We start from the raw sequence: 15,026 nt of genomic DNA on the forward strand, positions 1-15,026 counted from the left end.
GACAACAACGGGAAGTATGATTAATTCTAACGCGACTAGCGACGAGACCGCGATGGGCCGTCTAACACATCTTTTCTTAGAATTGGACGGAATTATTTAGTTCAAGAGTTATTCACGTTTTTAAATTGTCTGTCTCGTCGGCTAAAATTGGGGTGAACATTTTCGATGACGTCCCACAGGAAAATAACATCGAATGTTGTCTCTCCTACACTGTCTCCCTCTCAGCTGTCCTACTGTCTGTCCCTCCTACACTGTTCTCCCTATCAGCTGTCCTACTGTCTGTCCCTCCTACACTGTCTCCCTCTCAGCTGTCCTACTGTCTGTCCCTCCTACCCTGTTCTCCCTCTCAGCTGTCCTACTGTCTGTCCCTCCTACACTGTTCTCCCTCTCAGCTGTCCTACTGTCTGTCCCTCCTACACTGTTCTCCCTGTGTCCATAAAGACAGCGGAATCTAAGGACGTGTCTCTTGTCTTCCAGGCGAGATGGAGACAGACGAGCAGGACGACGAGTCGAGCCAGGACCAGGAGCTGCCCTCGGAGAACGACAACAGCCAATCGGAGGACTCTGTGGGCGGGGACAACGAGCTGGAGAACGGCGTGGTAGTGGTGGGCGGGGACCCCCAGAACTCCACCCCCACCCCCTCCACCACCACCACCACCACGTCGGGGGGCACCCCCTCCACCCCCTCCCACCGCCAAGACCAGTCGGCCAGCGGCACCAACCACGGCAAGACACGCCTCTTCACATTCCAGTTCAACAACATGGGCAAGACGGACTTCACCCTCATCCAGGAGGACACCCGGCAGATCCGATTCGACGAGGCACACCTCCGACTCAGCGGTGAGCACAGCGCCAACAGACCACTGTTGCCATATTTAGCGGGAGAAATAACTTAAGCGACGAGGTCTATGAAAACAAGCCCAAAAGAAGCGACCAGGTCACATGAGCACTTTAAGCCTGGCTATTTGAAAATAGCAGATATACAAGATCACAATTTAGGAGACGTCACAATTGATAGAATAGAAGTCATTTAATGTTTTTTTTTGTAAATGAATGCCGTAGTTCATCATAGAAGAGCGCATCTAAGCTATTTTCACCATTTTTAAATGTTTTTAAAATAACAATAAAAATGGAACGGCTTTGGACGCCGTATGTACAAATAACTGGTCTATTGGAGAAAAACATGAACAAACCAGACATTTTAAAAGGTCGCCATGTGTTTGTACGATACCGTATATGAAAATACAATAGCTTAATGATGGTGGTTTTGTCCTTTTTTAATCCAGGTCTAATCAAATGATTACTGTGCATTTAAACACAAAATGCAATCAAGCAAGCAGATGAATGGATAATGAATGACATGACTCCTCTTTGTGTATTGACAGATTGTGTTGTATTCACAGACCGCTCCTACCTCTCCCTGGACTGGGAGCCCGAGTTCAAGAAGAAATACTTTGACGAGAGTATCGTGGAGGTAACGTCACAAACCTAGAAATTTCTTTAGTACAAATTATTGTATTCTAGCAGAACGAATGTGTCTCTGTGAAAAGTTGACCACCATCAGTGGCTGCCCCGAGGATCCGTGGAAATCTTAGGTTACGTCATACATTGTCTCTTCCATGTTGCCAACAACCTGTGGCATGAAAGAAGCTAATGTGAACATAAACAGGGTGCCAAACAGCTTTTAAATAGATGGGAATGTGATTACATTATGTCATCAGGCATCACACCATCAAGTAATTGATTGGGTTCAATGGTAGATCAATTTCCTAAATTGTGTATATTTTCCTTTACCCCTTGCAAAAATGACCAGGCTTATATATTAGCGTTATATTAGCATTTGGTGTTAGGATTATTCTTTTTAATGTTTTGCTTTCATCCCTTAACGTTGTTATGCCAATGAATTGCTCCCCTCAAACATTTCTCGGACTCAGTGTCTTCTCTCCCTGTCACCGCCAACTACACAGGACTTTGAGAAACACGAGAGCATGGAGTACAAGCCCCAGAAGAAGGCCTTCTTTAAGCTCAAGGACTGCATCGAACTGTTCACCACCAAGGAGAAGCTGGGTGTGGAGGACCCATGGTGAGACTCACTCACCCCACAATGTCCAATATGGCTTCCTCCGTTACTGCAGCAATACCATGACGTCACACCCATGCTTCATCGCAACATAAAGCGTAATTATCATCGCCCGAGCCTAGTAATCCCAGAGTGGGGAATTCACTCGGCTCATCAATAAAAACCTGTAGTAAAGTCATAATTCAGATCAAGAAAGGAACTAAGACGTCTTTATTCTGGGTAAATCTCAGTGACCCACGCTCCCACTGCAGCTGGAACAGACTGTGTTACCCAGTCGATGTGTGTGTGTGTGTGTTCCAGGTACTGTCCAAACTGTAAGCAGCACCAGCAGGCTTCCAAGAAACTGGACCTGTGGTCTCTGCCCCCGGTGCTGGTGGTCCATCTGAAACGCTTCTCCTACAGCCGCTACATGAGAGACAAGCTGGACTCCCTGGTAGACTTCCCCCTCAGGTACACACACACACACACACACACACACACACACACACACACACACACACACACACACACACACACACACACACAATTCAATTTTCAATTCAAAGGGCTTTATTGGCATGAGAAAACATACGTTTACATTGCCAAAGCAGAAAGAACAATACAGCAATACAATCAAAACAAAAATGATACATTTGAAAGTCAGAATCTTCAATAGATCAATTTCTATGTACCAAGATTACTCGATGCCAGTATAGTGCCGGAATATACACAATGCTTAGTCTTTAGGGTGGTTGTGTTCCACACACACACACACACACACACACACACACACAGAATAGAGTTTCATATGAGCATTTTTTTCCTCTACTTGACTGATTCCTGATTTGTTTGCTTACATGTTCTTTGAAATATGTTACAGTTTAATACGGTTTCATGAAATCTTGACGTTCTCATCGGCCGAACAGACCAAACCGCGTCACATGACATCTGCGTTGGGTGCCCGTGGTTATTGTTTATGGAAGCAGTGGAGAGAATAGCAGCTCGTTTCCAACCATTAATCCGTGCGTATGTGTGTGCGTGTGTGTGTGTGTGTGTGTGTGTGTGTGTGTGTGTGTGTGTGTGTGTGCGCGTGCGTGCGCCTCTCTCTACAGAGATCTGGACATGTCTGAGTTCCTGATCAACCCCAACGCTGGGCCCTGTCACTACGACCTCATTGCTGTGTCCAACCACTACGGAGGAATGGGAGGAGGCCACTGTAAGACACACCATTTTTAACCCTAAAACTAAAGCTAAAAATAGCGCAGCAGCGTGACACGTTGTGAGCTTGTAGATCTATGTTTGGTTACAGGACACTAGAGATGTACCGTTGCCATATACCGTTCCGATACCCATAACTTGCGTATCGGCCTATACAGAGTACCGATACGATACCAGTGTGTAATTTCAAATAAATCTAGGACAGTGGTTCTGAAAGTGGGGTCCAGGGACTCTTGGGGTTCGTTGAGGGCGTTCCAAATGGACCCTTACGGGTGTGTTAACTCTGAGAGTGTACAAATGGAACCCCCTGTAAATATTCTGTTTGTGCATTCTACTATTATGGTACTTACGGTTCTGTCACTATGGTACCTCCCACTACCCAGCGGGCTTTGCACTATGCGCGGGCTTTAGCAGACAGTCTATTATATGAATCAATGGCAGTGGCCAGGTTGTTGTTTTACGCTATGTTCAACGGATATAAAGTTTCATATTACAAAGAAGAAGGTTGTCGTTTTTGAGTTATCAATGGTAGCAGAGGATGGCTAACAACATTAACTACAGAGTCCCACCGGCGTTTGAAGAAAAGAAGTCTTATGAGAGCTGGAAAAATGAAGTTGAAATGTGGAAACGTGTCACTGAACTGGATCCGAAGAAACAGGCTTTAGCTGTTGCTCTTTCACTGACGGGAAGAGCTAGAGATACAGCGTTGGAAATACCTGCGGACGATTTGAACAAAGATGATGGGATGAAGACACTTGTAGAGGCATTGGATAATGTATTCCTAAAAGAAGAAAAAGACCGGGCTTACGACGCATACACGGACTTTGACAAGACTCGGAGAGAACGTGACGTTTCCATGGCGGATTACATCGTCCATTTCGAGCAGAGGTACAACAAAATGCGAAAATTTGACATGACTCTTCCTGATACTGTTTTAGCATTTAAGTTGTTGGATACAGCCGATCTGGATGTTAAAGATAAGCAGCTTGCTCTTACAGCGTGTTCAACACTTACATTTGCAAGCATGAAGTCAGCTCTAAAAAGGATTTTTGGAGACAAGACTGTGTTATCCACGAGCAGCAGTGGAGGAATTCAAGTGCGACAAGACGAGCATGCTTTGTATGTTGATCAGAGGAAAGACGGTAAATACGGGAGCAAATTCCATCCCCAAACCAACCATGCGAGGGCGCCATTGACTGGCTCAAACCCACTGGACAGGTATGGAAAAAGAACAAAATGTGCTATTTGTCAGAGTACGTTCCACTGGGCTAAGGACTGCCCACACAAAGCTGAGCATGTGAAAATGACGGAAGAAAATTCAGAGGCAGATCAAATTGAAAAGTGCAACATTACTTTGTTTTCTAAAGAGTCAATATCTGATGCTGAAATATTCATGGTGGAGGCCTTGGGTTCAGCTGTAATTGACACTGCATGCACCAGAACAGTCTGTGGTGAAAAATGGTTGGACAGTTACATTCATACACTGAAGAAGAGTGAGAGGAATAAAATGGAAAGTACACAGAGTAGAAGAGCTTTCAAGTTTGGTGATGGTCAAGTTGTTCATTCTACAAAAAAGGTGAAAGTCCCAGCTAAGATAGGCCAAACTAAGTGCCATATAGAGACTGAGGTGGTCCCAGTGGACATTCCTTTACTACTAAGCAAAGCATCACTTAAGAGGGCAAAAGCTGTGCTTGACATTGAGAATGATAAAGCCACAATGTTTCATGAACCTGTGCCCCTTGAAATCACCTCCTCTGGACACTACTGTGTCAGTATAGTGGACAGAGATTGCACAGCCACTTGTGAGAATGAACCCCAAGCTAATGAGGTTCTGGCCATAACAGATGACATGAGTAAAGATGAAAAACACAAAGCCTTGGTGAAACTTCACAAGCAGTTTGGACATGCTTCAGTTGATAAACTTAAAAAATTACTGACTAGTGCTGGAAGTAATGATGATGAGAGCATTACTATTTTGAATGACATTGTAAGCAGCTGCGAAACATGTCTCAGGTACAACAAACCCAAGCCAAAGCCATCAGTTGGTCTACCAATGGCTTCAACCTACAATGAAACTGTGGCATTAGATCTGCATGAGCTAGAACCTAATGTGTGGTACCTTCACATGATTGATCATTTCACCAGGTTCAGTGCTGGTAGTATTGTGACCACAAAAAAATCCAGTGAAATTGTGAGGCACTTTATTCATTCCTGGGTGAGTGTTCATGGAGCCCCGGCAAAACGGAGGAGAATTCAACAATGAGGAAATGAGAGACATGGCAGAGAACTTTAACATTGAAACCAAAACCACTGCTGCCTACAGTCCATGGAGTAATGGATTGTGTGAAAGGCATAACCAGACCCTTACAGAGATAATGTTAAAGGTGAAGAAAAGCAGTGGATGTGATTGGAAAACAGCCCTAGATTGGGCTCTCATGGCAAAGAATACAATGCACAATGTACATGGATTTAGTCCATATCAGCTAGTATTTGGGCAAAATCCAAACCTACCTTCTGTGCTAGTTGATAAACCGCCTGCCCTGGAGGGCACTACAATAAGTAAATGGGTAGGACAGCACATTTCAGCATTGCATGAAGCAAGGACAGCGTTTACTGAGGCAGAGTGCTCTGAGAGAATCAGGAGAGCTCTACGCACACAGCTTCGCCCCACAGATGAACACTACGAAACTGGAGACAAAGTGTACTACAAAAGAATGGACTGCAATGAATGGAAAGGCCCTGGAGTGGTAATTGGACGGGACGGCGTGGTCATATTTGTTAGACATGGGGGCACCTATGTCCGGGTGCATCACTGTAGACTACGCAAGGCCAAAGATCACTACACTGACAAGTCAGGTGACAGCCAAGAAAGTCAGACAGAATATAATGCAGCAGAATGTGACATGAACAATGTTGTAAATGTACCTGATACTGAATCTAGTGATGTACCTGACACAGAGAATGCTGCAGGGGACTCTAATAATGACACAGACAACATTGAGCAGACCAATGATCCATCCAACCGACAACCTACTATCAGAAGAACAGACTGCAGTGAGAATCTAAAGGCAGGTCAATTCATTAAGTATGTGGAAAGAGACACTGGAATTTCACACACAGCAAAAGTGCTCAGCCGAGCAGGAAAAGCAACAGGAAAAAACAAGAACTGGTACAATCTGGAGTACACTGAGCCAGTTAGCCTCACTGGCACAACCAGGTCAGCTGACCTTTCACAGGTTGACACACTGCAGATTGAACTATTGGACAGGGTGGAACAGCCACCTGACAGACACCACGATGATGTACTGGTTACAAAGGATGTGTCATTTGAATCAGCTAAACTTACTGAAATCAGTAACTGGGAAAAACATGGAGTGTTCAATGAAGTAAAAAATATGGGACAAAAGTGTATTTCCACAAGATGGGTGTGCACACTCAAAGACACAGCAGACGGCATAGTTCCAAAAGCAAGACTAGTGGCGAGAGGTTTTGAAGAGCTAAACACAAAGGACCTCCCAAAGGACTCTCCAACATGTGCCTCAGAGTCTCTTAGACTACTCATGTCAGTGATATGTCAAAACCAATGGACACCCCACTCTATGGACATTAAGTCAGCATTCCTTCAAGGAAATGAGCTATCCCGAGACATTTATCTCCGTCCACCACCTGAAGCAAAGAGTGAAGGAACTCTGTGGAAGCTGAATAAATGTGTTTATGGACTAAATGATGCATCACTGTACTGGTACAATAGAGTTAAAGAAACAATGTTGCAAACTGGAGGAAAGATGTCACAAGTTGACCCTGCCATTTTTTATTGGTTGGATAATGATTGTAATGTGTCTGGAGTGCTTGCTTGTCATGTTGATGATTTTATCTGGGGTGGTTCACACAGTTTCGCAACAACAGTGATCCCTCACCTGCAAACTGCCTTCCAAGTGGGCAGAGAAGAACATGACAGTTTTCGCTATGTAGGCATGGAGTATGTCACTGAAAGTGGAGTAACTTATATGCATCAAGACCATTATATACAGAATCTTCAGCCAATTCACATGGACACCTCCAGAGCGATGAGCCGTGATGCTCCCCTGACTGAGAGTGAAATCGATGACCTTAGATCAAAGATAGGTCAACTTCTGTGGGTTGCCAGACAAAGTCGACCTGATATTATGTTTGATACTTGTGTCCTTGCTGCTAACATAAAACATGCTACTGTACAGAGTTTACATGACACAAACAAGGTGGTGAGAAAGCTAAAATCAGAAAAAGTGACACTGAAATTTCAGAACCTAGGAAAAGACAACTCTCTAAAGCTAGTAGTGTTCTGTGATGCCTCACTGGGAAACCTTCCAGATGGTGGCACTCAAGGGGGACATCTCATTGTGCTGATGGGTGAGGAAGGAAGATTCTCACCTGTTTATTGGCAGTCAAAGAAGATCAGGAGAGTCGTCCGAAGCACACTTGCTGGTGAAACACTCGCTCTCGCAGATGCTGTTGACAGTGCCATTTCTCTTTCTGACCTTCATGCAGAACTAACCACTGGACATCTTACCCAGCATGTCTTACCAATAGTGTGTGTCACTGATAACCACTCTCTTGCTGATGCCATCAAGTCTACTAAGTCAGTGACAGAGAAAAGGCTCCGCATTGAAATAAGTGGTATCAAGGAACTTCTTCAGAGCAAAAGAATCCAACGGATACTGTGGGCACCTACAGGAGAGCAGCTAGCTGATTGCTTGACAAAACGAGGTGCATCCGCACTTCAGCTCCTAAAGGCACTCAGTGTTGGAGTATGGAAACTGGAATAGAGACTCTTTTTCTTTTAACAGTAATTTTTGTTTTTGGTCATTATGTTCTTTCATGCCTATGGACATTAATAATAGACTTTGTTTCTTTGTTATAAAAAAAAAGGGAAAAAGAAAAGAAAAGTGGGAGATTGTAAATATTCTGTTTGTGCATTCTACTATTATGGTACTTACGGTTCTGTCACTATGGTACATCCCACTACCCAGCGGGCTTTGCACTATGCGCGGGCTTTAGCAGACAGTCTATTATATGAATCAATGGCAGTGGCCAGGTTGTTGTTTTACGCTATGTTCAACGGATATAAAGTTTCATATTACAAAGAAGAAGGTTGTCGTTTTTGAGTTATCACCCCCCCTGTTAGCAACTTATCTGTCCATAGCACTGATGATATTACCATGTGCCCCACAGACACGGCATACGCGAAGAACAAGGAGGATGGCAAGTGGTACAACTTTGATGACAGCAGTGTGTCGCCGGCCAGCGACGATCAGATCGTGGTGAGTGGTGTTGTTCCTTAACACATTTAGTACAGGAAGTGCATCAAAATAGAAGCTCCGGGGTGCCAGAGTAGTCGCCAGAGTAGTGATCGCTTTTACTCTGAAAGCCATGAACCGGAAACACTTTCTTAAAAAAGTTGACTGACAAAGTGACCTCACAATCCCCGATCATCTTAATATATTTATATACGCTCCAAAAAGCGTTCATATTTTGCGGGAGAGACGGATGAGGAGCAGAAATGAAGCGCCAGCATGTCGATCCTTTCAACACCACGGAGAGCGCCCTGGATGAGGAGATACGAGTCATTCTTTCCGCCGCGCTAACATGGGAGTCAATGACAAGCTAATAGTTGCACAGAGCGTTAGCATACGGCAAGCGAAAAGCGGAAAAAAAAAATAGGAATAATTCTGAATATTCTTATCTCGCCCCGTGTCGATTGGACGTCGCTAGGACGTCCATAGACGTCGAAGGCACCTCTCGGTTCCAATCCTTATGACGTTTCCAGACGTATTATGTACAGGATGTGTTAAGAAGCCTGACAGGGGGTGCTGGAGCTGTTAACACACACTCACATTTATAATTCAAGTCTCGGGTATAGGCTCTATCCAAGACACAAAATTATAATAAAGACATGCTATCTCTGGTTTACTTCCCCTATCTGCCTGTAATAGGTTTATTGTAGATCATCTACTTTTGATACTTTTGTGTGACAAAGCCAAAATGCAGTAACTAAGTTTTGGGACACATTGACTGAGACTTAGGTGTATCCCAATGGTCAAAAACAATGGATAAACAATTACCTCAGGAACCGATTAGTGTAAAATCACTTACTAGTACGTACCGCATACTGTAAGATTTGGCTGACCAACTGAAACACTATTAAACCCTTTTGTCAGTTAAAATATTCGCGTAGTTACTGCACTTTGGCTTTGTAGAGCAGTGTAGTATGATCAAGTAGGGCGTTAACATACACTTAACATAAAAAGCCTGACATCAAGGATTCATAACTATGACTTATGTACTGTGTGTGTGTGTGGGGGGGTCGTGCGTGCAGTCCAAAGCAGGCTACGTGCTGTTCTACCAGCGCCAGGACACGGTGAAGGGAACGGGATACTTTGATCTGGACCGAGAAGAAGAGGAGGATGACGAGGTGGACGAGGAGGAAGAAGAGGCGGAGGGGGAGGAGCGGGAGGGAGGAGAGGAGAGACGGGAGGAGAAGAAGAAGAAGAAGAAGGGCGGAGCCTCCTCTTCCTCCTCCTCCTCTTCGGCTGCGGCCGGCGCGGCAGAGGCGACCGTCGCCTCCTCTTGCGGTGCGGCAGCGCCGAGCGCCTCCGCCTCCTCCGCCAGCGCCCAGAGTGACAAGGAGGAGGACCTGAATGAGAACAGGAGGAGAAACGCCAACCAAGGGGAGGAGGAGGAGGAGGAGGAGGAGGAGCAAGGTGAAGAAGAACCCAGTCGAGACGTTGCTATGAAAAGCAACTGAGGAGCGACGGACGAACGTACGGTTTTCAGAACAAAACGAAGCGAAACATAAATCGGCTCTTTTCGACTACGGGAACTAAAGAGAAGTGTGGTTAACCTCCGTGAACATATTTCACTGGTTCTGTGATTTGTTTCCGTTTTGACGCTGCGGCCGAGGTTTCAGATCGAGATTATCAGAACCTTGAATGTTTGGGGTCCGTGTTCACGAGGTTGTTGGTACTTTAGAGTTCTCTGGGAACCCCCAGAACTCTCAGAATTTATCATTTAAAACATGTTTTCTAAAATAGGCGGAAATAGAAGCTTGCCTTTTTATGGCGTACCTTCAGGGGTGGTTCTGATCATAATGGAAACCAAACCAAATCCTCACAGAACTTATCATGGGTTCTGAAAGGTTTCAGGTTACGATGGAACCCTTTTGGTAGTCGAAAAGAGCCTAAAATGGCCTAAAATGGAGAGAGAGAAAGAGAGACTTGGATCTTTCCATCCAAAAAAAAAAGCCATATGGAACACAAGGCGAGGCAACCACCCCCCAGGTTAGTGGCCCCACAGTGAGTGAGGGGCCTCAAGGTGACTGTTAGGGGGGGGCCAAGGGACATGCCTTGCCAGGGGGTACTAAAATGACAAGCAATCTACTCTGTTGGTTGATCACTGTGTGTGTGTGTGTGTGTGTGTGTGTGTGTGTGTGTGTGTGTGTGTGTGTGTGTGTGTGTGTGTGTGCGCGCGTGTGCGTGTGTGCGCGGACATTCTGTGCGAGAGTGTTGCATATCGAGGCTTAAAGGAGTAGTTCCCCAATAATAAAATGACTTATTTTCTATCAATTTCACACCCGAATCCCCGATGGTGTGAAATGGAGATCGTTTTTTTTGTTCGTGTCACATTCCTGAGCCAATAATTTGATGACCTGGGGGTCATGATAACCCTTTTTGACCTGAGATCAGATTCTAAAAATGTCTGATACATCCTGACAGTTTTCTGAAAAAGCTATGTTTCTATGTCAGTCGTTCTTCGATTTTTCAAAAAATAGCAGACCTACAAGCTCGTAGATCTGCTATTTTTCAATAGCTAAAGCATAACATAATGCTAACACCAAATTGGGGTTCCCGCCCAAAATGAGCTAATGTCTTCGGTAGGAGACTCTAATAGAGTCTGCCGGTCATCAAATTATTGTTTTAGGAATGTGAATGTGAATTCAAGGCTTGATTGGGTGTGTAACTGATGGAGAAAAATAAATGGTTGAACTACTCCTTTTAACCGAGCTTAACCACTTGAACCCCCAGCATCCTTATTTGTGGAGGAAGGCATTTGCAGGAAAATCTTTCCCCGCGATAACGGAAAACAGACGAGTATAGAGCCCTGAGCGACTGCGCTCTACCTTAACGGGGTTTAAGCGGACTACTTAGTCTGCATCACTGCGTGCCGTTTCTAAAGTTGACTTCAACTTTAGATTTTGATTTCACAATTTCCCCCCCTCCTTTTCAGTTTTTTTTTATGTACACAATATTTTTAAACAAAAACAAAAACAAAAAAAAATCTGCATATAATTTTACTGTTGTTTATTGCCATTATTAATATTTTAGGCCTTGTAGATATTTTAAAAACACTGAATGATGTTGGAGTTTTCTTCCTTTTTTGCGCTGAAAGAAAATTGTTCCTGTTGCACAATCACCAAAACCCGCCACCCTCCCCTTGTGTTATTTTATTTTTGTTTCATATTAGTGCCAGTTGTTCCACAAGTTGTTTTACAAAAAAAAGAAAAAAATCTTCCCTCTGAGGCTATTATTTATCTCAGTTTATAACGTGAAAAATGAAAGAACAAAAAAGCTTTATATTTGCGGTGAAAAATATCTTAATCCAAAATTGACGCTTTATCGCTGGTGCAATATTGGCGTTCAGTGTGGATATACTAATCACACAAAGTTAATTAATGTAAATTATTCGTACTAAATGAATGCTCCCTGCGTGTGTACGGACCTTAAGTATAAACCAGGCTAAGGAAGGCTGTGGAGTCTGTTTGTTTTGAGTAGTTGTGGGGGAATTGAAAGAAAAATGTCAAAATGGCTAAATTAATGTAGCTGTTGTAATGCTGCTATTGCTGCTTTTAGATATGTCATCTATGTGGTGAATTAGATCAAGTCTCGCTTGTTCTTTCCAACAGCGACAGTGTTTGGGCTGACAAAATAATTATGCATTTTCAGCTAAAAAACCTTTTGTCAGTTTTTGTCGTCCGACACTGGGAGAGGTTTGTTTTATGACTCGTGAGACGAGGCTTTTTATTCTCTGGTCTGATGGACAAGTTAACCGGCTAGTGTGTAGGGCTTCGTATGTATGCATACGTCATCAAAGTGGACGAATTGGAATTGGAAGCATCCAAATGCATGCAGAAAAAGCGTGTTTCATACCGGTGGCATGTAGTGTGCAAAAAGCAAAGTGTTTGTATGGCGGCCTGCTAGCTGACAGATCCTGCTAACTGGTTGGTCCTTATACCCACCCTCTTAAAGCTGTTATAAGCAATAATATGTCAACATTTTTATGACCTTTTTTTTCTTTTCTTTTTTTGGTATTCAGACAGCCAGCAATGGGTAGAGGTAGAACGCTCCAAAAACACCGTAGTCTCTGTGATACATCTAGGGGCCGCAATCTGCATTCAACGATTTTCTTAAAAGCTTTGTCATTGGTTTTTTCGACCAATGACAAAGCTTCTAGGAACATCTTTGAATGCAGATCGCGGCCCCTAGATGTGTCACAGAGACTACATTTTGTTTGGGAGCGTTCTACCCATTGCTGGCTGTCTGAATATATATTTTTTAAAGTAATTAAAATGTTGACATATTGCTTATAGCAGCTTTAAGCCTCATTTATACTTAGTTGCATGCTGGTGTTGCATGCAGTAAATTGCAGATAGAAAAGCTCACAAACGTCACATGTGTGGCTCGTTGTTAGCGTGTATATCTGCTATTTTCAACATGCTAGCTTTACCATGGCCCTTCTCACTCTCTTCTTTGCATTCACCACACTGTCTCTCGCCCTCTTTGTCGCTACACTCTCCCCCCCCTCTCCGCTGCTCTCTTCACCTTGTTCCCTCTCCTGTCCATTTAAAAATCTTTTTTCTTCCATTTCTGTCTCTAATGTCGAATCATTCATACTCTAAAATAGCAGATATAATCATTCATAATCATTCATACTCTAAAATAGCAGATCTACAAGCTCAACCATGTTGGCTGGCTATTTTTAGCTTTGTTTTGAAATGATGTACCTGGTTCTGTTTATTATAGAAACGATCAAATCTATAAAAGAACTTGTAGAAGGTTTCAGGTAATTGATGGTACGTTCTGGGTTAACCCTTCATAGATGAAGAGAGCCTCCCCTAAACAACCCCACCATCTTTTTCCTTTGCCATGTTCCCAGTAGAGGGCGCTGTTGTTATAGATTAGGAAACATGGGTGGTTTTCGTTCGGGTTGGATCACCTCTGCCTTAAACTCTTAATCTGCCGCACGGTTGCCTTTTTTAAATTCATTTGCACAGAACTGTCACTTAAGAGCGCGCGCACACATACACACACAGTACATTATTTTATATTTTTTGGGCGGGGGGGTAAACCTGCTTGACATTGTAGCCACTTTAGCTTGAAATCAAGGGATTTGTTTTGGGTTTTTTTGCCTTTATTTGCTCACGTTTCTTTGCTTCGGTTGAATGTCTCGGGGGTGGGGGGGGGGGGGGGGTCCGACAGGGTCTGTTGCCTTTAACGTTAAGCTGTAATAGGAAATACATGGCCCCGCGAAAGCTATCCCTGCAATTTCAGAAACCTGAAAAAGTACCCTAGTATAGAGCCCTGAGGGACTCGGGTCAACCGTATATAGGGATTAAGTGGTTTTTGGGAGGTTTGATATCGTGGTTGGAAGGCAACTGTTTGCTGTCATTAGTCCATCCCTCTTGCCTGGAACTGAAACTCTACTCAATGCGTCAGTATGTTTTTCCACAGGGTGGGGGGGGGGGGGACTTGCAGCACAGCAGCTGCAAAACGCTTCTCGGGTGGGTACGAGTGGGCGGGTGCGAGGGCCCGTGGAATGGAACGTCGCTTCTCCGCCAGCGAGACGCGGCGCTCCACTTATTATAGGCTTATATACGATATACTGTACATAACAAAGTTCACTCTGTGAGTGCACAATTTGATAAAAGTTTATTTATTTATATGTAAGCGTTTAATAATTCTGAAAAAAACAAACAACTATATATCAATCGTATTTAAAGACCTCGACGCAAAAGGCTGAAGACCCTGGGGGCGGGGCGACAAACACAACAACACTATGGTTGGAAGTCTTGCAATGCTGACTGACGCCTGTCGAGGTTTTTCCAGGAGAAAGTGGTGTTTATTTTCTTTTTTTTTAAAGGATGCATTGTTTGTTTTGGGTTTTTTTTTCTGGAGGTGGGGTCTTTTCATTTTTTTCGACATCCTTGCATGATGACATGGATGGGGGCGGGGCGGGGGTGGGGGGCATACAGTGGGGTTTCCAGGTTTGGCTGCACTTGAATTCACTTGGGTTTACATTTGACAATGTGCATGTGTATTTATACACAATCTTCAATAAAGTTGTGTTTAAGCCTCCCCGAGTTGTCCTGTCATGATGCTTAATGGGACGTTGGCGTTCCCAACGGGAAGGGCCGGCCGGGGCAAGTGCTGTCCTCAAAGGAACCCGGCCACAGCCTCCTCTGCCGGAAAAGCGGTGCCCCCCGTTTTCTCGATTTTATTTTTACTGTATACTATATATACATATGACATTTTTTCATGTCTCATGAAAGCGGGGAAACTACGCTTCAAATTGACATTGGTTGTTCAGTTTGACCCACCATTTTTGGAGATATACAGAAAACAGGCTTGAAAGGTTCACTTCTGCGGTTTTTAACATTACACCTGGCTAGATGTTTAAGCATTTATTTAATATTTACATGTCGATTTCAGCTTTGAAA

General features: G+C 43.9%; 1 protein-coding gene across 7 annotated transcripts in view; it reads left to right on the plus strand.

Annotated features, from left to right (window-relative positions):
* Positions 1-11,670, plus strand: part of usp15 (ubiquitin specific peptidase 15) — a 55,519-nt gene extending 43,849 nt beyond the window's left edge. For 5 of the 7 annotated variants that reach the window (XM_080757212.1, XM_080757214.1, XM_080757216.1 and 2 more), the window contains 7 exons: positions 478-840; positions 1,386-1,474; positions 1,968-2,083; positions 2,381-2,530; positions 3,172-3,275; positions 8,489-8,577; positions 9,633-11,670. In XM_080757212.1, the coding sequence (XP_080613338.1) occupies positions 478-840; positions 1,386-1,474; positions 1,968-2,083; positions 2,381-2,530; positions 3,172-3,275; positions 8,489-8,577; positions 9,633-10,061 (1,340 nt within the window). In that variant the 3' untranslated portion in view covers positions 10,062-11,670. The remainder of the gene's footprint in view (positions 1-477; positions 841-1,385; positions 1,475-1,967; positions 2,084-2,380; positions 2,531-3,171; positions 3,276-8,488; positions 8,578-9,632) is intronic. The other 2 variants (XM_080757213.1, XM_080757218.1) reach the window with 1 other exon arrangement.
* The last annotated feature ends 3,356 nt before the right edge of the window (positions 11,671-15,026 follow it).

The sequence above is a fragment of the Protomyctophum bolini genome (genome assembly GCF_963924005.1).
Source record: "Protomyctophum bolini genome assembly, chromosome: 23".
Taxonomy (NCBI): Eukaryota; Metazoa; Chordata; class Actinopteri; order Myctophiformes; family Myctophidae; genus Protomyctophum; species Protomyctophum bolini.